This window comes from Eucyclogobius newberryi, unplaced genomic scaffold (assembly GCF_026437365.1).
Source record: "Eucyclogobius newberryi isolate DKJ021-1_F unplaced genomic scaffold, fEucNew1.0.hap1 SCAF_22, whole genome shotgun sequence".
NCBI classification, from domain to species: Eukaryota; Metazoa; Chordata; class Actinopteri; order Gobiiformes; family Gobiidae; genus Eucyclogobius; species Eucyclogobius newberryi.
The window spans coordinates 19997169-20021235 of record NW_027315857.1 but is presented as its reverse complement, the minus strand read 5'-3'; the positions used below and the strand labels follow the sequence as shown (position 1 = coordinate 20021235).

Below are 24067 nucleotides of genomic sequence, written 5' to 3'. Positions count from 1 at the left end.
TGGGTGTAATGCCACGCCCGAGCATCAGCAGCTGAGGCCGGTTTGACAGCTCCGCCCTCCAGTGTCAACAATGAACCAGTCTTTGTCACAGACAGCTCCAGGTCACTGTGTAAAGAGAACAGACTAAAAAATCTTAAATCTGGGGAATAACAGCCAAATTAAATGTGTTTTGTTTTGCTTATCTTAATTTCAATATTTAATGTGCCTGTAAATGTCTAGGTTGTGGTTAAATATTACACAAAAAGTGACCGTGCAGTAAAAAAATAAGTTAAATTGTTAAAATGTCACTGTTTATCAACCCTAATTTAGTTTCATTTTCTTCTTCTGCTCTTCTTGCAGCATTTTTAATGTGTATTTCATTCATTATATGTAAATTAGATATGCAAAACAAGTGCTATTCTTCCTAGAACATTCAAATGTGTCTTATTTTCTTCAATATGTAAATAAAATGCTTTAGATATAATGAGAAAAACACCAACACAAGAGAATTGTCTTTCAGCATTTATTTTGTAATTTTTTTTGCCACATATCATTCTAAACGATGTGTTATTCATGACAGATACTTGTGAATTATAGGTTTTCTACAAAAGTACATGTTAATGACTAGGTTGAGTAATTAAACACACAACAAGGCAGCGAAGGCGAGACACATATAACTATAATGCACTGTAACAAAAACACATACTCTTCCTCCTTCCACAAGTCAAAATAACATAAGAACGTTAAGTAAGGTCATTTCTAAATGTCAAACAATCAGACAAGTTCGATCACATAAATGTCCTTCATCTACTTATAAAGTGATGAGTCAAAGTATAAACAAAAGATAAAGTATAGTGCTGATATTAAAGCTTTGTTGGCGTTAGTGCAGGTGCGTTCACACTCGGCACACACACTATATTACAATTTGGAATTAAACCTGGAACTAAACCAGGAACTAAACCTGGACTAAACCAGGACTATAACAGAATCAACCCAGAAACAAAGTCAAAAGTCTAAATTAAACTGGTCTCAATCCAGGACAAGTGTGAACGCACCACTCATGCTTATTCTAAACATACTTTTAAATAGTGTGTGCCTTTATTTTGAAAAGGTGCTGTTTGTATTTCCATGTTTGTTAAAACAAGACAACATCAATATCAAACGAAACTGTACAAAAATGTAATGTAATATAAAATGAAATCATAAAACAACATCTTATCTAAAATCATCCCAACAAAGAAGCTATGAAGAAGATAAGTTTAAAGAAGTTTATAAGAAGATACTTGTGGTTTATTCTTGTTCATGCTGCACTGAACATAACCACAGTCATTGACCGTTTATTATAGTTTACACACTCTTTCCTTAGGTTTAAGTCTATTTCAAATATTATCTTGATTTAGAATTTTTTTGTAATTGCAGACTTTTATTCTCCTTCTGTTCTTGAATTGTGCATTAAAAGACTGGCTTTGACCCACTGTGGGACAATTTTAGCCACTTAACCTGAGCCTAATTGTTTTTGTAAAAGTGAAATATTCTGGTGACTTAAATAAATCTTATTAATTGCTAATAATGAATTGCTTAGTACCTCACGATACGATACAACTTCCGATACACAGAACTTGATACGATGCACATCCTGATTCATGGATTAAAACCTGTGTTAAAATGTTACTAAAATATGATTTGCTAAAGCAGAATATCAAAATACATTAGAATTTCATGTTCAAAGTGTCAATATCAGAATACAACTGTCAGATCCTCAGATTCGGCCTTGATGCAGAAGTATTATCAAGAAGTCCATCACGATATATCACGATATCGATATATTGAGCACAATCCTAGAGTCCAGATCTTTGGAGGATTTGTAATTGTTTCATGATTAATTTAAATGTCTGGATTGTTTTTTCATTCATTTAAAACATTCATATTCAAATTGTATCACTCTTTGTATCTCTTCATGGTCTGATTCTGTGTATAATGTATTATAAAAATATGGATTAAGTCGTGAGCATAATTGACCTTTAAACCTTGACTTCTCAGTCCAAAGGCTCTTCTCGTCTGCTCTGCTCGTGGTGAAACTTGGCAGAGGATTTCTTCTTCAGTTCTGCTGCAGCAAACAGAAGATCAGTGAATGTCTCTCTGAAAGTGTAGAGATGTGCTCTACTGCCTGCAGAGACTCTGTAGAAGGAGAGGACGCCGCACGATTTGTCGAGATAAATGGCCAGTCGACTGAAGCGTGAGCAGTGAACAGAGGAGGCTGGGAAGCTCTGGTTGTTATGGAAAGCATAGCAACCATCTGCAGAGCAAACAAAACTCCAGGACTTCTCGTTTTGTCCCAGCCTAAACTCTGCACCTCTCAGCTCTCTGCTCCCGTACGAGACTCCCATGTTGAATGGTTCAGAGGTGTCGATCTCCCAGTAACTGCGGCCGCTCAGCGCCTGCCGTCCTCGCACCAGCACCAAGTCTGGACCATCTTCAGAGCGGGACAATGACCTGTTCTCATCCAAAAACTGCACGGCTTCACAGGCCGATTCACTGTCCCAGGTGAGATCACACAAATCTGTGGAAAACACAACAAAAATCACTTGTTTCATTAACTTGAGACTGGTTTAGTTCTGGCCTAATCCAGGTTTAGTCCCAACTTTGATGGTGTTTGTGCATTTATGGCCCTTAACTTTGGCAACCACATATTTACCCTCTTTTTTCTTGATCGTGTTCAAGTAATTAACTATCAACAGCTTCATGGAGCTCCTGTGTTTGGTGGACTAAGTCAGTACCTGTGATAAAGACCTTATAAAAACATTGATAATCTTAAAATCTAACTAATCTTACATTTCTTCAGTCCTGGGATCATTCTGTGACTTCCACCATTGGACGTACTGCAAACAAAAGAACATTTAAATCATGAAATGGTCCCAGTTTCTCAGAGGTTTCTGGGATAATTGTGAGACTTACTCGATCTGGAGGTTAAACTGTGGCTCTCTCTTTAGGTCATTCAAGGCTCTTTCTCCTGACTCTTCCAGATGGTTATAACTGAGGTCCAGCTCCTTCAGATTGGACGGGTTTGATTTTAGAGCCGAGACCAGGAAACCACAGCCTTCTTTTGTCACTAAGCAACCGGACAACCTGGAAACAAGGACAACCGATTTTAGACATGAGGTTTATAGGTGTGAGTTAAGAAGTGAAGTTATAGTTTACGTGAGTTTTCTGAGTTTGCAGACTGGACTGCTCAGCCCCTCACAGAGCAGCTTCACTCCAGGGTCTCGCAGGTTGTTGTTGCTCAGGTCTAGATCTCGCAGAGACGAGTGTGGAAACATCAGAGCCAACGACAGAGGCTTCAACCAAGCCTCCGCTTCAACTCTGCAGTCCGACAGGCTGAAGAGGCACATCGACACTCATATAAGGGTCACAACACTCATTGTTGCAGTTATTGTGGTGGTTAAGGGTAGTGGTTGGGCTGAGGTTCACAGAGATAGTCAAATACAAATGATTGTAAACTTACTTGGCCTTCCTGCTGCTCCTGACAGCCGGGATGAGCCTCCGTCGTCCCTCTTCTGACGTGTTGTAGCTCTTCAGATCAAGTTCGTCCAGAACACTCTTTGAAACTTGCATGGTGAAGGCCAGAGCAGAGCAGTGCAGAGGAGTCAGCTGAACCCGAGCTCTGTCCTCTGACTTTAAATACTCCTGTATCTCTTCACTGATCTCGGTGTCTCCCATTTCCACCATGGTTTGAAACAGGTTAATGCAAGCATCTGGGGAGATGGTTTTGTGTTGAATGGCTTTGAGGTGGACCAACATTTTTCTGACTTTGTCTTGACTTGACGCTAGAGGGACCAGTAAGCCAGGAATGAATCTCTGATTAGATTCAAGCATAAGACCGAGAAGGAAACGCTGGAAGAAGTCCAGAAGACCACTGTTCCTCTCCAGCCCTTTGTTGACAATCATCTTTAGAAGGTCAAACACTGGGGGTCTGGAGGTCTCTGATGACTCTAGACCTAAGAAGACACTCAGCTCTGGAGCCCAGGTTTTGTTGTTGGTAAAACAGTCATAAACATAAAGAGCAGCAAAGAATTCTTGTATGATCAAGTGCACAAAGAAATAAACTTTCTGCTGCACAAACAGCTGCTCTTCTCGGAGAATGGAGTTGAAAAACCCAGATTCGACTGCAGCATCTTTGAGGTTCAGTCCACACTGTTGTAGATCTTCTTCATAAAAGATCAGGCTGTTCTTTAGCAGGTGGATGAAGGCCAGTTTGCCGAGTTTAAGGAGAAGCCCTTTTTTGGCTTTCAGTAGCTTGGTTCCCTCTTTCTCTGGGTTCTTGTCATATTTCCTGCTGCTGCATTTGGTTTGAACAGACAAGAACGCTGCCATCATCTCAGTGAGGGTCTGAGGAGCTCCAGTCTGCTCATCTCCTCCAAAGACCTCCTCAAACAAAACAGAGGACATCCAGCAGAAGATGGGGATCTGGCACAACATGTCAAGCGTCTGTGATGACTTAACGTGAGAAATAACCATGTTAGCGAGGTCTGGTTTGTTCTTGAACCCCTTCTGGAAATATTCTTCCTTTTGCTGATCGTTGAAGCCTTGAATCTCAGTAACTGTGTGGATCAACTCTCCAGGGATCTGATGAGCCATCGCCGGTCGAGAGGTGATCCAGAGCTGGGCTGAAGGGAGCAGGTTTCCCTGAATCAGGTTCAACATGAGGCTGGACACAGACGTGACTTCTTGGACTGACGTGACTCTCTTTGCGTTTCTAAAGTCCAGGTGAAACCGGCTTTCATCCAATCCATCCAGTATTACAATCACTTTTGTCTGGTCTAAATCCAGTGGGTCAAGGTCGCTCAGAGTGGGATGGAAGTTCTTCAGGAGCTGAAGCAAACTTGTCTCATGTTTGACCAGATTAAGCTCACGAAAAGACAGACAGAAGACGAAATGGACATTTTTGTTGGCAGAGCCTTCAGCCCAGTCTACAACAAACTTTTGGACTGAAAAAGATTTTCCGATTCCAGCCACGCCGTGTGTCATGACTGTTCTGGTCTTCACCAGTGAACTATCAAAAAGGTCAGTGAGATGAACCTCTACTTGAGAATCCTGTTTCAGCATTGGTATGTATTTGGAGTAATGCTCTAGTGGAACCTCTCTCTTGCCAAAGTTAATAGACAGTGAAGTGTAGATGTGGTTCAGAGGACGTCTCTCATCTTCAGTTCCTTCACTCGTCATTGAAAATCTTTTGAGCATCTCATTCTTGAGTTTCTCACTTAAGTCAGAGAGTTGATCTTCCCCTGGAAGTATTAAAAACATATTAGTCAATGTCAATGCAACCTCTGGAGGAAGAGGTTAGATGTGTTTGACCGATGGGCCTAAGAGAGATCTCAGCTTGACTCACCTGTCAGGAGTTTTAGAGCCTGTAGGTTTAGTCTCTGAGTGGTGCCACACTGAGGGCAGTGGATCTGACCTGTCGTCTTTGACTCAGTGTCTTTCATCACACAACGAGTACATGCCATGTGAGAACAGGTCAAAAACAAGGGTTCATCTTCAAATCCCTCTTCACAAATGCAGCACAAAGGAACCCAGGGGCTGCATGGAACACAAGAGAAGATGTATTTAACTATTGTGTGACCCTCTGTTTGATACAGTGAATGTCGGATCTGCACTAAAGGTGTTTCAATAGGGTTCACATGACTTCACATCACTCTTTTATATCTATACTTTAAAACTGAGCTTGAGGAGAGAGAAATCATTATTTCACAATATAGAGTAGCTTCAGGAGCTGGTTCCAAAAATAAAAGTAAAAGCCACAATCATGACAACTTTGTGGAGCCACTTCCAAACAAATGATAATCAGGTTCAAAATCCTAAATTTGGACATGTCTTTCTAAACAGTTAAGATCCAAAATAGTTAAGTTATTTAGTAATAGTATCAATTGGCTGTGTCCAAATGTCCACATTATTCAGTCAATCAATCAAGCAATATATATATATATCTCACCTCACCGTCCGCGTGTGGTCTCTATTTCTCCCCCTTCAAGCTCGGGTCCCCTACCAGAGGCCCCTGGGAGCTTGAGGGTTCTTCAGTATCTTTGCTGTTCCTGCACTGCACTTTTCTGGACAGAGATGTCTGATGTTTGAAAACATCAGACAGGGGCCTCTGGTGGAGGACCCGGGCTTGAGAGGGGACCACCCGCGGAGGGTGAGGTGACAGTTTTTATATAATTTATGAACAGAAACACTGACATAACCTCAGTCAATGATAAATAAATGCTGATTACCTTTTTGGCTCAGGATGAAAGGTCATAGGTGAGAACATAGAACTACAGCTGGAAAAATGAGAATACAAATTGTTAAATAAGATTAAATGTAAAAGTCTTTCATAATGTATAAATGATCAATAGCATCACTACTATGTACTTACCTCACTTCTATAGGACGATTAGAAAAGTTCATTATATCGTGCTTTGAAGCCGTACTTGCTGTGTCCAGACCAGTGTCTGAAGGCTCCAAAGAACTGAAACAGATTTAACATGAAGTTTAGAGTTTAAAAAAGCTCATTTAAAATATATCACTACATTCACACATACAATCATTCTCTTCTATTCTACTACAGCTCCAGTGTCTTGTATTACTGCACTTGTATTGTTTCTTTTAGATCCAGAGGTGGATTTAAACTTCATAAACTCAGAGTGATACCTGCTGGAGCCAAGTTTCTTCTTCTGTGAAACATCAGCCTGCTCCTCGCTCTTCATCTTCCTCTTCCTCAGTGTTACAGGCTGTGGATTCCACATGTTTACTGCTACAGGAACAAACAACAACAACAATAGAAAATGTATTATTCAACTGAACAACAAAGACAGCAATTTTATCCTTGCAAATACAGTACATGGCTTTAGTGAAGTCCTGATGGTGGAGCAATTTATTTATTAGTTGGGTTTGATTTTTTTTGTTTTTCAGTTTCATTTTGAATCAGCTCCACACCATTTATTACAAATGATTTACTTCATATTAAAATTTTACATTTCTGTTTAAAAATGTCCCATGTTGAGAAAAACTAGAGAACAAAGTAGTTAAACAGTTAAAACAACAGCAAACAGACAAGACACAGAGGAGACAGTATAAGTATAAGATAATGACCATTGTATCTGTACTTTAAAGTAATTATATAGAATGACCACAAGAGGGCGCCAAATGCACGATAATAATATAGTAATTTAATCTGCTTTAAACAGAACATAATCCACCCTTTGTGTGAAAACCTGTTGGACATGTCAATAGAGCTTGTTCTTTCAATGTTACACAGTGTGGCATTAAATTTATATCATGCAGCACACACATGTTTTGTCTTCTTTCTTTAATTCCTAACAAAATAAAATAAATCAATAAAATAATAATAATTACCTTAAAAACGTGGTGATTCTTAAAATGTGGTGATTCTTAATCTAAACCCCCAAACACAAAAGGCAGGATCCAACAAAAATAATGAGTTGCCTTTTGCTTAACGTTTGATTTGAGTTTCAAAAAACATGTGCTGGACACATTTATTAGACACGAATCTACTTTTACCACTGAGTTGAAGAGAACCACGCCCACATGATACAGTTTAAATATTAACAAGAACAAAGGGCCTATTTCCTGTAAAACCTTCAGCAATAGAAGACACACGTCTCTATGTTTGCTCCATAAACACACTGTACACTTACATAATGTTTCATAAGTATCAGAGTTTGTGTAGAAAGTCTCATGTTAAACAAATGTCTCATGTTAAACAAAGACAACGTCATTCCAACATTTCTCACATAATTCAAGCTGCGCCACAGAGAGTGCGCAGTTACAGATGAAGTATAAACTGACTAATATTTAGTTCTAAATGAAGTAGGTCATGTCCGGACAATGTAAACCAACAATAACATACTAATTAAAGGTTTATTCACTTACAGATGCCCGTGTGGTCTCTGTGCTTCTTCGTGTCGTGGCTCGTGGGAAAATGCCCGAGTCAATTTTTAACTTTCGATTTGAAGCGAGGAGAGGGGGCGGGGCTAAACAGAACCGGAAGAGAACCAGCAGATGGCGCCAAATGTGGAAAACCCGGGAAACCACCAACCGTCTCCAACGGTCACAACTACACACCTGACTCTATTGTCATATAATCCTCCCTCATGTGTGAAGTTTCTCTGATGTGAATAATCTGGTTTCTTAAAGAATCGTTCACACTTGTGCCGGTTTGACAAGGAAAAGTATCAAATATATATATATAAATACATAAATATATAAATGGGGAGAAAATCCATCCATCCATCCATCTTCTGCCGCTTATCCGGGGCCGGGTCGCGGGGGCAGCAGTCTGAGCAGGGACTCCCAGACTTGCCTCTCCCCAGACACTTCCTCTAACTCCTCCGGGGGGATCCCGAGGCGTTCCCAGGCCAGCCGAGAGACATAGTCTCTCCAGCGTGTCCTGGGTCTTCCCCGGGGCCTCTTCCCGGTGGGACATGCCTGAAACACCTCCCGAGGGAGGCGCCCAGGAGGCTCCGGAACAGAGGCCCGAGCCACCTCAGCTGGCTCCTCTCGACGTGGAGGAGCAGCGGCTCTACTCCGAGCTCCCCCCCGTGTGGCCGAGCTCCTCACCTTATCTCTAAGGGAGCGCCCAGCCACCCGGCGGAGGAAACTCATTTTGACCGCTTGTATCCGCGATCTTGTTCTTTCGGTCACTACCCAAAGCTCATGACCATAGGTGAGGGTAGAACGTAGAGCGACCGGTAAATAGAGAGCTTTGCCTTTCGGCTCAGCTCCCTCTTTACCACAACGGTCCGATGCAGCGACTGCATCACTGCAGCCGCTGCACCGATCCGCCTGTCGATCTCACGCTCCATCCTTCCCTCACTCAGGGAGAAAATGAACAGTGAAATATTGAAGATTGAAAAAGTGCAGTTTAGTTTATAAATGGTATTTCCACTGCTCATGTAAAACAGCATAAATCAGAGCTCATTGTTGTGTTTGTCTGGTTCTTCTGAGTCAAACTGCAGTGTCCTAATGTGAGCAAAACAACCTCTGTGTTTTATCTTCTATGTCGCCTGTATTACTCCTGTATTACACCTGTATTACACCTGTATTACACCTGTATTACACCTGTATTACACCTGTATTACACATGTATTACTCCTGTATTACACCTGTATTACACCTGTATTACACCTGTATTACATTGTTTTATCTTCTATGTCGCCTGTATTACACCTGTATTACACCTGTATTATACCTGTATTACACTGTTTTATCTTCTATGTCGCCTGTATTACACCTGTATTACACCTGCATTACACCTGTATTACACCTGTATTACACCTGTATTACACTGTGTTTTGTCTTATATGTCGCCTGTATTACACCTGTATTAAACCTGTATCACACCTGTATTACACCTGTATTACACCTGTATCACACCTGTATTACACCTGTATTACACTGTGTTTTATCCTCTGTCGCCTGTATTACACCTGTATTACACCTGTATTACACCTGTATTACACCTGTATCACACCTGTATTACACCTGTATTACACCTGTATTACACCTGTATCACACCTGTATTACACCTGTATTACACCTGTATCACACCTGTATTACACCTGTATCACACCTGTATTACACCTGTATTACACTGTGTTTTATCCTCTGTCGCCTGTATTACACCTGTATTACACCTGTATCACACCTGTATTACACCTGTATTAAACTGTGTTTTATCTTCTATGTCGCCTGTATTACACCTGTATTACACTGTGTTTTATCTTCTATGTCGCCTGTATTACACCTGTATTACACCTGTATCACACCTGTATTACACCTGTATCACACCTGTATTACACCTGTATCACACCTGTATTACACCTGTATTACACTGTGTTTTATCTTCTATGTCGCCTGTATTACACCTGTATTACACCTGTATTACACCTGTATTACACCTGTATCACACCTGTATTACACCTGTATTACACCTGTATCACACCTGTATCACACCTGTATTACACCTGTATCACACCTGTATTACACCTGTATTACACTGTGTTTTATCTTCTATGTCGCCTGTATTACACCTGTATCACACCTGTATTACACCTGTATTAAACCTGTATCACACCTGTATTACACCTGTATTACACCTGTATCACACCTGTATTACACCTGTATCACACCTGTATTACACCTGTATTACACTGTGTTTTATCCTCTATGTCGCCTGTATTACACCTGTATTACACCTGTATCACACCTGTATTACACCTGTATTACACTGTGTTTTATCTTCTATGTCGCCTGTATTACACCTGTATTACACCTGTATCACACCTGTATTACGCCTGTATCACACCTGTATTACACCTGTATTACACCTGTATCACGCCTGTATCACACCTGTATTACACCTGTATCACACCTGTATTACACCTGTATTACACCTGTATTACACCTGTATCACACCTGTATTACACCTGTATTACACTGTGTTTTATCTTCTATGTCGCCTGTATTACACCTGTATCACACCTGTATTACACCTGTATTAAACCTGTACCACACCTGTATTACACCTGTATTACACCTGTATCACACCTGTATTACACCTGTATTACACTGTGTTTTATCTTCTATGTCGCCTGTATTACACCTGTATTACACCTGTATCACACCTGTATTACACTGTGTTTTATCTTCTATGTCGCCTGTATTACACCTGTATCACACCTGTATCACACCTGTATTACACTGTGTTTTATCTTCTATGTCGCCTGTATTACACCTGTATTACACCTGTATTATTACACTGTGTTCATGCACAGCCACTGTTTTACTTATTATAGACTCATTATAACAACATTACATTTATCTCCAGCGTTGAAAAGTTGTTTTTTGTCTAATTCTGGTTTTGTTTAGACTAAAACTAGATAAACTAGTTCAATAAAGCACAATTGTTTAGCTGAACTTATTTGTTATTGATTAAGGACTTTAAATGATAAAATATTCTGAAAGTTTGAAGATTTTATCAAATGTTTTGCCTGTTTTTCTCCAATTTGTCAGATATAGTGAAGTTTATAATTGTACTTCCTGGTGAAATAGGTAGAGGTAATTCCACAACTGTTACCTAGCAACCAGATTGTAAACAATGGCCAACTTTCATAACTAAACTGTCACAAAAAGGTATAAGGTAAGTGAAGAATGTCTCATGGCGCTTTTTGATGACATCACAGAGAAAATAAATTGAAATAATAAATAAAATAAAAATCTCCACTACTCTCTGTAATTTGAAAGTTTTTTATTTTTCAATTTTTTTTCACAAACTTCAATTTTTTTTTTTTTTTTTTACTTTTAATCGTCACATTTTCTTCACAAACTGCAACTTGACTGATGTAAAACTATGATCATTATTTACCACAGGGACTTTCTCACCAAACAACCTCATCATTATAAAAACATAAGGGTTTTATACAATTATTAGATAAAATAAAGGCGTTATCAGGTCATATTTACTGTCAAATCATAACTGTTGTGTCATTTATATAGATTTTGGCTCTTGTTTTCATTACAGTTGTGGAATTATCTTTCTCCACATCTGCTGCTCATGTCCAACCAGGAAGTGACATCACAAATTTAGTCACATTTTATCATTCAACCTTAATTCACTATATTTTGTATATAAATGTGTAGTAAAACCTGCAAATGCACTTTAAGATTATTCAAATAAAGTAAGATTCAAAAATATTTCTTACAGTAAAAACAGACTAAGCTAAATATTGTTATAGTTTTTAACACAAAGTCTATAATTAAGTTGTTTGGATCAATATTGTGTCTTAAAATAAACCAAATGTAAAGCAATAATCTACATATATTATAGTTTAATGCTGAATATCAGGGGGAAAAGCACATTAGTCTTTAATAATGAAGCCGACATGATCAGAGTTTAATCTGGCTCGTATAATTATTACGTTTTATTATTAATATCATTTCATAGCCACGTTTTGGTCTCCTTTGATTTTATAATTCCACAACACCAACATAGAAGTCATAATGTCCACTTAGTCATGGATTATACTGGATTATATTGTATTATACTGTATTATATTGGATTATATTGGATTATATTGGATTATATTGGATTATATTGGGAAATGGAGTGAAAATTGTGCCTTTTTCTGAGTCAAGACCATCAAACTTTATTTAAACAACAATAACAACAAACAAAATCATCCGACATCGAGTACATTTCAATAAATACTGTTGGAAATCGTCACTTTAAGTCCAGTGTGAGCAGGTTCAACACATGTAGAGGCTTTGACATCACAGAATCACCAGAGTTTTGGTTCGTGGCGCGTTTGAGTCGAGCGAGAGCCTCTTCCCACACGTTTAAAGGCTCCGGAGAAAGGCAACGGGACACGCCCTCACGGCCCTCACGGCCCTCACGCCCCTCACGCCCCTCACGCCCTCACGCCCCTCACGCCCCTCACGCCCTCACGCCCTCACGGCCCTCACGGCCCTCACGCCCCTCACGCCCTCACGCCCCTCACGCCCCTCACGCCCTCACGCCCCTCACGCCCCTCACGCCCTCACGCCCTCACGCCCTCACGGCCCTCACGGCCCTCACGCCCCTCACGCCCTCACGCCCCTCACGCCCCTCACGCCCTCACGCCCCTCACGCCCCTCACGCCCTCACGCCCCTCACGCCCCTCACGGCCCTCACGCCCCTCACGCCCCTCACGCCCCTCACGCCCCTCACGCCCCTCACGCCCCTCACGCCCTCACGCCCTCACCGTCAGGTACTGCACTTTGGAGAAACGACAGGACGGACACACTCGAGAGACATATTAGCACCACGTTCACCTGCTTTAAACTGACAGCACAGCTCAGGGCCACGCCCAGTTTAGGAAATAACCTTCTGTGGTCCATCGAGGACAAACGGGACGAGCAAGGACGAGAACTGGACCAAACCAAGTCCACATCAGGAGCAAAATGGGTCAAATGCACTTTTAGTTTAGTTCATGTTTAGTCTTCTTTCCAAGGCTACGATAGTCTTGGTTTAGTCTTTGTTGGATGGCGTTGGGTGACAAAAACCAGGACAAAAACACGTTTAGGCCCTTTAAATATGTTTTCCTGAATTTACAGTGAACGTTGCACATTACTTGAGTTTATCTGAGTCAAGATGAATCCATAAGTTTACTTGTTACACACGTCCCTGTGGAGGAGCCCCACGTCTTTGGAAGTGTCTCGTTGGTGATGATCTGATGTCTGCGGGGCCCGAGTGAACCCGGCCGGAGCCGAGGTGGAGTGAGGGGCCCGTGTGTGTCCTGAGCCCTGGTATTTAAGAAGAATTCTGAACTTTTCCTACAAAAGTGTTAGAATCTTGTGATGACATGTTTACCTTCTGACACAGAGTGACAGTGTGAGGCTCTAGTGTCTGCTGCAGAGCTGTCCAACATTAAGACTTTACTTTCAGGGATCATTTCTATAGTTTGTGACTTGAGAAATGTGTTTCTAAAGAGTTTGGTCTCGCTGATCACGATGAAGAGTTGGTGATACTTCTTCCTGAACATGAAGCAGACAGAGAGACCTGGTTTACTCCTCATGCTCTCTGCTCTTGATGACTCTTCACTGTTTCCTCTGACACTGTGAGGAAGAAGTATGATCTGAGTGATTTGGAGTTAATTAAAGTTGACCAAATTTATATCTCTGAAACAGGAAGAAGACACTTCCTCAAACAGTCTTTTCATGTTGTGTTCACCCTGTGACTTTAGTTAGTTCCTGTTCATGATGAACAAGGCTCAAAGTCAGTGTGACCGGCTCCAGAGCCTCATAAACCGTATTAATGAAAACTCAATTGTATATTTACACTTCACAGTGAAGTTTCACAAAACTGACAAAAGTTTGAATTGAAAGATGCGTCTTACACACGTTTCTGGTTATGTTGCAAAGCATTTTGTATTTTATTTCTCACAAAAATATAATCTATAAATAGTATTTCATTGAATTATTATAAAGTGAGATATTGTGCTCTCTAAATGTAGAGACAGTCGTGGGTGTTGTGTCCTTCCTCTGTAAACTTAAACTGAACAGTCCTGGTCTAGAAGCACAAATGCATCAATAATACAACTCAAATGTGATGCTATTTTATTGGTGACCACAGCACATATGATGTGGTTCAAACCACTGTGGATGTTGTAGTACTAAAACACACCACTATGTGTCACTCTGGAGACGTGTTTCACTGTCATAGAGAGATTTGGCTCTAGTAACGTGCTACGCACTGCCCAGAAGAAGGAAACAAAATAAACCGCATGAGGTTTCGGCCAATCACAGAAGACGTGAGATTCTCACTGAGACAAAAGCGCGTGAACTGCTTCTGTCATTCTGACATGTCTAAGGTCTGAACTCAGGCAACTGACAATTACAGGTTTTGACAAGAAACATTAGTTTCTCACTCTCTCATCCTCTTGAGACTATCTCAATGTGGTCATCTCACAGTTTGGGTTGAATGGGATGTACCATAGGGCCCCTAGGGCCCGTGACCATGTGGATCGAGTAAACAAACATGTGCGACAGGTGACATTATTTGGAGAGTTCATAACTTCTAAATATAAACTTACCAAAGGATGTTCAGGGATGTTCACTAGAGGTGAGCAGGTCCATCAAGCTACTATCGTTTTATCAACGCGTCAAATTTTATGTGAAGCCAGACATTTTTTTTTTCAAAGCTACGTACAGACCGCCGCGGTCTAATCGCGCCCGACGCAGAATTTGAGCGCGTGTACATTTGAAAGGTTTACGCACCGGACGCGCGCTCTCGACGCCCCGGGCACTGTACACAGGCGCGCGTACGGCACACTCGAGCTCTCTGCGCACATGCGCAGTAGAGGTGTTGTCGCATGAGCAGTGGAGTTGTTGACGGTGTGGCCTTTCATTGTGTAAAATGGCAGATATCGAGAGTGTTGTTTTCGCATTTTTGGTTTGTTTCTGTCTCTGTATTCCACCGTGAATACATCGTACGGCTCCTTTCTCCCACACACGGCCACAATCAGTCTTTCGTCTGCCACGGGGAATACCGGAAATGCGAGGGGAAATACGTACGTACGTCACTGGAGCGTCAGCTGTGATTGGATGCTGCAACGCATCTGCTGCAGAGACCTGAACAAATCTGAGCACGTCGCGCCGGCCGCTTTGGTCGCCTCGGCCGGCTCATACGCGCGCTCAAAGCATCGAGAGCGTAAGAAAACGCACCAATCGCTCCGCAAAAATGAAGAAATCGCGCCGCGGATAACGCACTACGTGCTCGACGCGCGTTTACATAGACTTTGAATGTAAACTGGACGCTTCGGATCTGACATTAGCACAGCAAGTTTCAGACTACTTTCAGTGGGACTGGGCTTTATCTTTTCACAGGGAATATGAATCAAATTTCTCAGATTGGGCCTGACTCGCATTTTGTTTTTCCATCTGTGTGATGATGTGACTACAGAAATAGCACTAGGGGGGGCTATTTTTACATAGGGCCCCGGGTTGGTTTGATTTTTAACATGACAATAAGTCCTGGCAACGCTGAGACCCAGTGCATCCTAGCTATGGGATTTACCAGGTGAAAGGCAAGGGGGGGTGAGAAAAATAATATATAAATCTGAATAAATAAATATATTTATGTAATAGTTATAAATATAATTATAATATAATATATAGCAGATTTCCGTCTCTTCTGAGCTCGAACACAGTCTTTCTCTGTCGTCCCTCAGCCATTTTTGTACTTCGCGGTCCGAAGCATGGAGCTAAACTGAAGGAACTCGCTGCTAGTTTCGCTAAACACACACGATTGGCATGTGGGAGAACTACTCGGCTGTCCACGCCACGAGGAAATGAGACTCTGATTGGTCGCAAAATTCCTCTATTCAACCTTTAAAATCTAACTAATCTTACATTTCTTCAGTCCTGGGATCATTCTGTGACTTCCACCATTGGACGTACTGCAAACAAAAGAACATTTAAATCATGAAATGGTCCCAGTTTCTCAGAGGTTTCTGGGATAATTGTGAGACTTACTCGATCTGGAGGTTAAACTGTGGCTCTCTCTTTAGGTCATTCAAGGCTCTTTCTCCTGACTCTTCCAGATGGTTATAACTGAGGTCCAGCTCCTTCAGATTGGACGGGTTTGAAATTAGAGCCGAGACCAGGAAACCACAGCCTTCTTTTGTCACTAAGCAACCAGACAACCTGGAAACAAGGACAACCGATTTTAGACATGAGGTTTATAGGTGTGAGTAAAGAAGTGAAGTTATAGTTTACGTGAGTTTTCTGAGGTTGCAGGCTGGACTGCTCAGCCCCTCACAGAGCAGCTTCACTCCAGGGTCTCGCAGGTTGTTGTTGCTCAGGTCTAGATCTCGCAGAGACGAGTGTGGAAACATCAGAGCCAACGACAGAGGCTTCAACCAAGCCTCCGCTTCAACTCTGCAGTCCGACAGGCTGAAGAGGCACATCGACACTCATATAAGGGTCACAACACTCATTGTTGCAGTTATTGTGGTGGTTAAGGGTAGTGGTTGGGCAGATGTTCACAGAGATAGTCAAATACAAATGATTGTAAACTTACTTGGCCTTCCTGCTGCTCCTGACAGCCGGGATGAGCCTCCGTCGTCCCTCTTCTGACGTGTTGTAGCTCTTCAGATCAAGTTCGTCCAGAACACTCTTTGAAACTTGCATGGTGAAGGCCAGAGCAGAGCAGTGCAGAGGAGTCAGCTGAACCCGAGCTCTGTCCTCTGACTTTAAATACTCCTGTATCTCTTCACTGATCTCGGTGTCTCCCATTTCCACCATGGTTTGAAACAGGTTAATGCAAGCATCTGGGGAGATGGTTTTGTGTTGAATGGCTTTGAGGTGGACCAACATTTTTCTGACTTTGTCTTGACTTGACGCTAGAGGGACCAGTAAGCCAGGAATAAATCTCTGATTAGATTCAAGCATAAGACCGAGAAAGAAACGCTGGAAGAAGTCCAGAAGACCACTGTCAAACACTGGGGGTCTGGAGGTCTCTGATGACTCTAGACCTAAGAAGACACTCAGCTCTGGAGCCCAGGTTTTGTTGTTGGTAAAACAGTCATAAACATAAAGAGCAGCAAAGAATTCTTGTATGATCAAGTGCACAAAGAAATAAACTTTCTGCTGCACAAACAGCTGCTCTTCTCGGAGAATGGAGTTGAAAAACCCAGATTCGACTGCAGCGTCTTTGAGGTTCAGTCCACACTGTTGTAGATCTTCTTCATAAAAGATCAGGCTGTTCTTTAGCAGGTGGATGAAGGCCAGTTTGCCGAGTTTAAGGAGAAGCCCTTTTTTGGCTTTCAGTAGCTTGGTTCCCTCTTTCTCTGGGTTCTTGTCATATTTCCTGCTGCTGCATTTGGTTTGAACAGACAAGAACGCTGCCATCATCTCAGTGAGGGTCTGAGGAGCTCCAGTCTGCTCATCTCCTCCAAAGACCTCCTCAAACAAAACAGAGGACATCCAGCAGAAGATGGGGATCTGGCACAACATGTCAAGCGTCTCTGATGACTTAACGTGAGAAATAACCATGTTAGCGAGGTCTGGTTTGTTCTTGAACCTCTTCTGGAAATATTCTTCCTTTTGCTGATCGTTGAAGCCTTGAATCTCAGTAACTGTGTGGATCAACTCTCCAGGGATCTGATGAGCCATCGCCGGTCGAGAGGTGATCCAGAGCTGGGCTGAAGGGAGCAGGTTTCCCTGAATCAGGTTCAACATGAGGCTGGACACAGACGTGACTTCTTGGACTGACGTGACTCTCTTTGTGTTTCTAAAGTCCAGGTGAAACCGGCTTTCATCCAATCCATCCAGTATTACAATCACTTTTGTCTGGTCTAAATCCAGTGGGTCAAGGTCGCTCAGAGTGTGATGGAAGTTCTTCAGGAGCTGAAGCAAACTTGTCTCATGTTTGACCAGATTAAGCTCACGAAAAGACAAACAGAAGACGAAATGGACGTTTTTGTTGGCAGAGCCTTCAGCCCAGTCTACAACAAACTTTTGGACTGAAAAAGATTTTCCGATTCCAGCCACGCCGTGTGTCATGACTGTTCTGGTCTTCACCAGTGAACTATCAAAAAGGTCAGTGAGATGAACCTCTACTTGAGAATCCCGTTTCAGCATTGGTATGTATTTGGAGTAATGCTCTAGTGGAACCTCTCTCTTGTCAATGTTAATAGACAGTGAAGTGTAGATGTGGTTCAGAGGACGTCTCTCATCTTCAGTTCCTTCACTCGTCATTGAAAATCTTTTGAGCATCTCATTCTTGAGTTTCTCACTTAAGTCAGAGAGTTGCTCTTCCCCTGGAAGTATTAAAAACATATTAGTCAATGTCAATGCAACCTCTGGAGGAAGAGGTTAGATGTGTTTGACCGATGGGCCTAAGAGAGATCTCAGTTTGACTCACCTGTCAGGAGTTTTAGAGCCTGTAGGTTTAGTCTCTGAGTGGTGCCACACTGAGGGCAGTGGATCTGACCTGTCGTCTCTGACTCAGTGTCTTTCATCACACAACGAGTACATGCCATGTGACAACAGGTCAAAAACAAGGGATCATCTTCAAATCCCTCTTCACAAATGCAGCACAAAGGAACCCAGGGGCTGCATGGAACACAAGAGAAGATGTATTTAACTATTGTATGACCCTCTGTTTGATACAGTGAATGTCGGATCTGCACTAAAGGTGTTTCAATAGGGTTCACATGACTTCACATCACTCTTTTATATCTATACTTTAAAACTGAGCTTGAGGAGAGGGAAATCATTATTTCACAATATAGAGTAGCTTCAGGAGCTGGTGTCATTTTTCATCATGATTGTTGTCAGTTCCAAACTAAAACTAAAAGCCCCAATAATGACAACTTTCCAGAAAAGTGCAGTGCAGGAAGAGCAAAGATACTGAAGAACCCTTAAGCTCCCAGGGGCCTCTGGCAGAGCGGAGTATGAACGAGCCTCTGAACAGGGCCACAGACTGAGCAGCTGCAGGATAGAACAGAACTTCCTGCAGTACTGCTCAGCGGCCTGTAGAGGCCACTAAAAGAGGGGAAATTGGCTGTTTTGGATCTATTTCAGAACAATTTAAATATTGTTGTGACACACGGAAATGTTAGATTTTATTGGCCAATCACAGCTTGCTTGGATTGCCCTGACCGCACACCACTGATGTGTTATTGTGATGTAGAAAGAAAGAGAAAAATCCTTTTGCATCTATTTTCTGACTCTGTTTTCAGGAGGAAGCTGCAGGGGGCGCTCTACCACCCGAGCTACAGTTCTGCTTTAATAAGCCACGCAAACAAACATCCTTCAAATGTTTCCTGTGATGAAGCTGAACCCCATGAACAGAGAGAGGAAACTAATGCACGTCCAAGGAGACATGAAGAGAGCAGCTATTGCAGTGTTGGCTTGATGACTTGTGGCTCTCATTAAACACACAAAACAAACAATGACATGAACCAGTTTTACATTTATCTAACAGTTGTCAAAGTGTGACAAATTGTCTGACATAACCTCAGTCAATGATAAATAAATGCTGATTACCTTTTTGGCTCAGGATGAAAGGTCATAGGTGAGAACATAGAACTACAGCTGGAAAAATAAGAATACAAATTACTAAATGAGATTAAATGTAAAAGTCTTTCATAATGTATAAATGATCAATAGCATCACTACTATGTACTTACCTCACTTCTTTAGGATGATTAGAAAAGATCAATATATCGTCCTTTGAAGCCGTACTTGCTGTGTCCAGACCAGTGTCTGAAGGCTCCAAAGAACTGAAACAGATTTAACATGAAGTTTAGAGTTTAAAAAAGCTCATTTAAAATATATCACTACATTCACACATACAATCATTCTCTTCTATTCTACTACAGCTCCAGTGTCTTGTATTACTGCACTTGTATTGTTTCTTTTAGATCCAGAGGTGGATTTAAACTTCATAAACTCAGAGTGATACCTGCTGGAGCCAAGTTTCTTCTTCTGTGAAACATCAGCCTGCTCCTCGCTCTTCATCTTCCTCTTCCTCAGTGTTACAGGCTGTGGATTCCACATGTTTACTGCTACAGGAACAAACAATGACAATAGGTCAAGCAAAAAGAAAATGTATTATTCAACTGAACAACAAAGACAGCAATTTTAGCCTTGAAAATACAGTACATGGCCTGACAATGGTGCAGTTAATTTATTTGTTGGATTTTTTGATTTTTTTTTTTTGAATCAGCTCTACACCATTTATTTATTCAAATGTTACATTTCTGTTTAAAAAATAATGTCCCATGTTGAGAAAAACTAGAGAACAAAGTGATTAAACAGTTAAAACAACAGCAAACAGACAAGACACAGGAGAGAGTATAAGTATAAGATAATGACCATTGTATTTGTACTCACCAACAGATTTTTACCACTTTCAGAGATGGAATTAAATGAAAAAAGGAAAGATGACGTGGCCAAAATACAGCGAGGAGGATCTGTGCCAGGAGCCAAGGTCACGCAGATTGTTTTAGTTGGGGACGGCGCGATAAGTCACGTGACGCATGAAAAGATAAACACACATTCTTTTCCAAGCGCCACTGTTTCTGAGATAACGTCACTCCTTCCAAATATTATGGCTAAGCATGGAGGAGCTAAACAGCTGATTGTGCACGTGGGTGCAGTGGACATGCGGCGGGAACAGACTGAAGTTTTGAAAAGTTCTGGAAACAAAGAGGACCTGTTTAAGAGAAATGGCCCCCACCTATGCTCACAAATATATTATATTATAGTATAGTAGTTATAGAAAAGGACAAGGGAAATGGCCCCAGAGGCCGTCCTTTTGTCCCTTTTGGGGCCAGACTGGTTCCGTGTCTTAGCCCAGATATAAGGGCATTGATTCAGGCTATTCTCTGGGGACTCTAGCCTGGTCCTTTTGGCCCTTGTGGGGCCAGGCTGGGGCCAAAACTTAGCTCAGAAAGGAGGGCTTTGATACTGGCTCGACTCAAGGGCCTTTTCCGTGGTCCTTTTGGCCCTTTTGGGGCCAGGCTGGTGACAAGTCTTATCCCAAAAGGGGTTTTGATACAGGTTAGACTCTGGGCGATTTCCCTGGTCCCTTTGGCCCTTTTAGGTGCAGCTGGTACCAAGACTGTGAGAGCCAAGTTTAGTTTATGTATACGTTCGTATGAAAATCTACACAGTGTTGATATTTGGTTATAAATGTGTAATTTTATGTTTCACAGATAAGTAATTTGGTTGTTTAAATAAGCTCAATTAATTTGATTACATTTGTAGAATGTATTTGTAGTCTTTGCCTCCTCTGAAGAGCGCTCAGGAACACGATGGAGCGCAGGAGGTTTTCTTACCGTAGTATTCTATTTTTTGAGAATAGCTGTATTTGATTACTCCTGTAAGAAGTGTCACAAAACTGTGGATTAAACTTTGTTAGCTATTTTTTACATCGGAGTCCCGTGGGAGTTATTTCTCATCAATTAAAAAAAAGAAAATTACGAGTAATACCATCGGCAAAAACAAGACCTCAGCCATACAAATACTTTGCCGAGAAAGGTGGTCTTTGATTCAGTCTAAAATATTAATACGAATGAAATCACAGGACGTTCATCACGACAGTCACAAGTCGACTACTGAGCACCAAGTTCCTTGAAGCACAAAGGACGTGTCACGATCATAATGAGCCGGATGTGTGTCCTGACCTCCCCTGAACCCCTGTGTTAAGAACCCCTGATCTAAACCCCCAAAAACGATAGGCAGGATCCAACAAAAATAAGAAATTGCCTTGAGTTTAATATTTGATTTGAGTTTCAAAACCTATGCTAGATACATTTATTAACTACTGCATTGAAGAGAACCACGTAAAGGTTTATTCTCTTACAGATGCCGGTGTGGTCTCTGTTGTCCTTGGAGCTGAGGTGAGGGGAATGAGCTCGCGCTTCTCTCAACCGCCCACGAGCTCCGAGAGTGACCGGAACCGAAACCGAAACAAGTCAAGTCAAGTCATAACTAAACCTGTGAGAACACATGAGTTTATCTGATGTGAATAATCTGATACAAGTATGCAACAATATATATATAAATAAATAAATACTTGCTTTGGTCTAATTTTGATTTTGTTTGGACTAAAACTAGACAAAGCACAATTGTTTAGCTGAACTTATTTATTATTGATTAAGGACTTTAAATGATAGAATATTCTGAAAGTTTAAAGTCCATATGACACATTAAATTACTGTCGTGATCACATGCAATGGTATTTATGTATTTATTTATTTGTCTATGGGAGTTTTTATTTATTTATAGGAGATCTTCTACTGAAAGTGTTTTTCAGACTTCCTATAAGTGATCTGTTCTTCTGTATCTACCTCTGTATCTTCCTGCGTTGCACCAATGACATTTCCCCATGTGGGACAATAAAGGAATATCTTATCTTATCTTATCTTAAACTACACTTTTCATTCAAACAAAATTAACATGATTATATTTAAGATTTTATCAAATGTTTTGCCGGTTTTTCTCCAATTTGTCAAATTTGGTGAAGTTTATAATTGTACTTCCTGGTTTGAAGTGGCAAATATGATATTATAGGTAATTCCATAACTGTTACCTAGCAACCGGATTGTAAACAAGGGCCAACGTTCATTTATATAATACAATAGTTATGATTTCACAAATAATTACACTTGAAAACTGTTTATGTTGTTAAATAATTGTTTAAACTGTGATTAAAAAGTTGTCAGTTTTGTGAAAACTTTTTCTGCATTTTTGATGGAATGGCTCGTGTTGATGACATCACAGAGATGTCAACACAACTTCCTGTTGAAATAATAAATACAATCAAAATAAATGAATAAATAAATTTGAATAAATAAAAAATCTGCACTACATTCTGCAATTTGAAAGTTTTTTTTTTCAAAATTTCTTCACAAAAAATTAATGAAAAAGAAAATCAACTTCCTGTAATTTTTTTCTTTTAATCGTCATTTTCTTCACAAACTGCAACTTGACTGATGTAAAACTATGATCATTATTTACCACAGGGACTTTCTCACCAAACAACCTCATCATTATAAAAACATAAGGGTTTTATACAATTATTAGATAAAATAAAGGCGTTATCAGGTCATATTTATTGTCAAATCATAACTGCTGTGTCATTTATATAGATTTTGGCTCTTGTTTTCATTATAGTTGTGGAATTATCTTTCTCCACATCTGCTGCTCATGTCCAACCAGGAAGTGACATCACAAATTTAGTCACATTTTATCATTCAACCTTAATTCACTATATTTTGTATATAAATGTGTAGTAAAACCTGCAAATGCACTTTAAGATTATTCAAATAAAGTAAGATTCAAAAATATTTCTTACAGTAAAAACAGATTAAGCTAAATATTGCAATAGTTTTTAACACAAAGTCTATAATTAAGTTGTTTGGATCAATATTGTGTCTTAAAATAAACCAAATGTAAAGCAATAATCTACATATATTATAGTTTAATGCTAAATATCAGGGGGAAAAGCACATTGGTCTTTAATAATGAAGCCGACATGATCAGAGTTTAATCTGGCTCGTATAATTATTACGTTTTATTATTAATATCATTTCATAGCCACGTTTTGGTCTCCTTTGATTTTATAATTCCACAACACCAACATAGAAGTCATAATGTCCACTTAGTCATGGATTATACTGGATTATATTGTATTATACTGTATTATATTGGATTATATTGGATTATATTGGATTATATTGGATTATATATTGGAAATGGAGTGAAAATTGTGAGTCAAGACCATCAAACTTTATTTAAACAACAATAACAACAAACGAAATCATCCGACATCGAGTACATTTCAATAAATACTGTTGGAAATCGTCACTTTAAGTCCAGTGTGAGCAGGTTCAACACATGTAGCGGCTTTGACATCACAGAATCACCAGAGTTTGGGTTCGTGGCACGTTTGAGTCGAGCGAGAGCCTCTTCCCACACGTTTAAAGGCTCCGGAGAAAGGCAACGGGACACGCCCTCACGGCCCTCACGGCCCTCACGC

The 24067-nt window shown here is 40.7% G+C and overlaps 1 protein-coding gene and 1 non-coding gene across 2 annotated transcripts; one reads left to right on the top strand and one right to left on the bottom strand.

The window, feature by feature from the left end:
- Positions 1-494: 494 nt before the first annotated feature.
- On the bottom strand, positions 495-18622 carry LOC140371521 (uncharacterized). The gene is made up of 14 exons (XM_072458691.1): positions 18440-18622; positions 16595-18335; positions 16291-16467; positions 16048-16218; positions 15925-15971; positions 6667-6769; positions 6392-6484; positions 6249-6296; positions 5366-5556; positions 3482-5261; positions 3178-3354; positions 2935-3105; positions 2812-2858; positions 495-2539 (listed from the first exon to the last, which is right to left on the bottom strand). The coding sequence occupies exons 1-14, from the start codon at positions 18555-18557 to the stop codon at positions 2016-2018; spliced, it is 5388 nt and encodes a 1795-aa protein (XP_072314792.1). The 5' UTR covers positions 18558-18622; the 3' UTR covers positions 495-2015.
- On the top strand, positions 13444-13658 carry LOC140372234 (small nucleolar RNA U3). The gene has a single exon (XR_011928569.1). It is a non-coding gene; the product is annotated as a small nucleolar RNA U3 (small nucleolar RNA).
- Positions 18623-24067: the final 5445 nt, after the last annotated feature.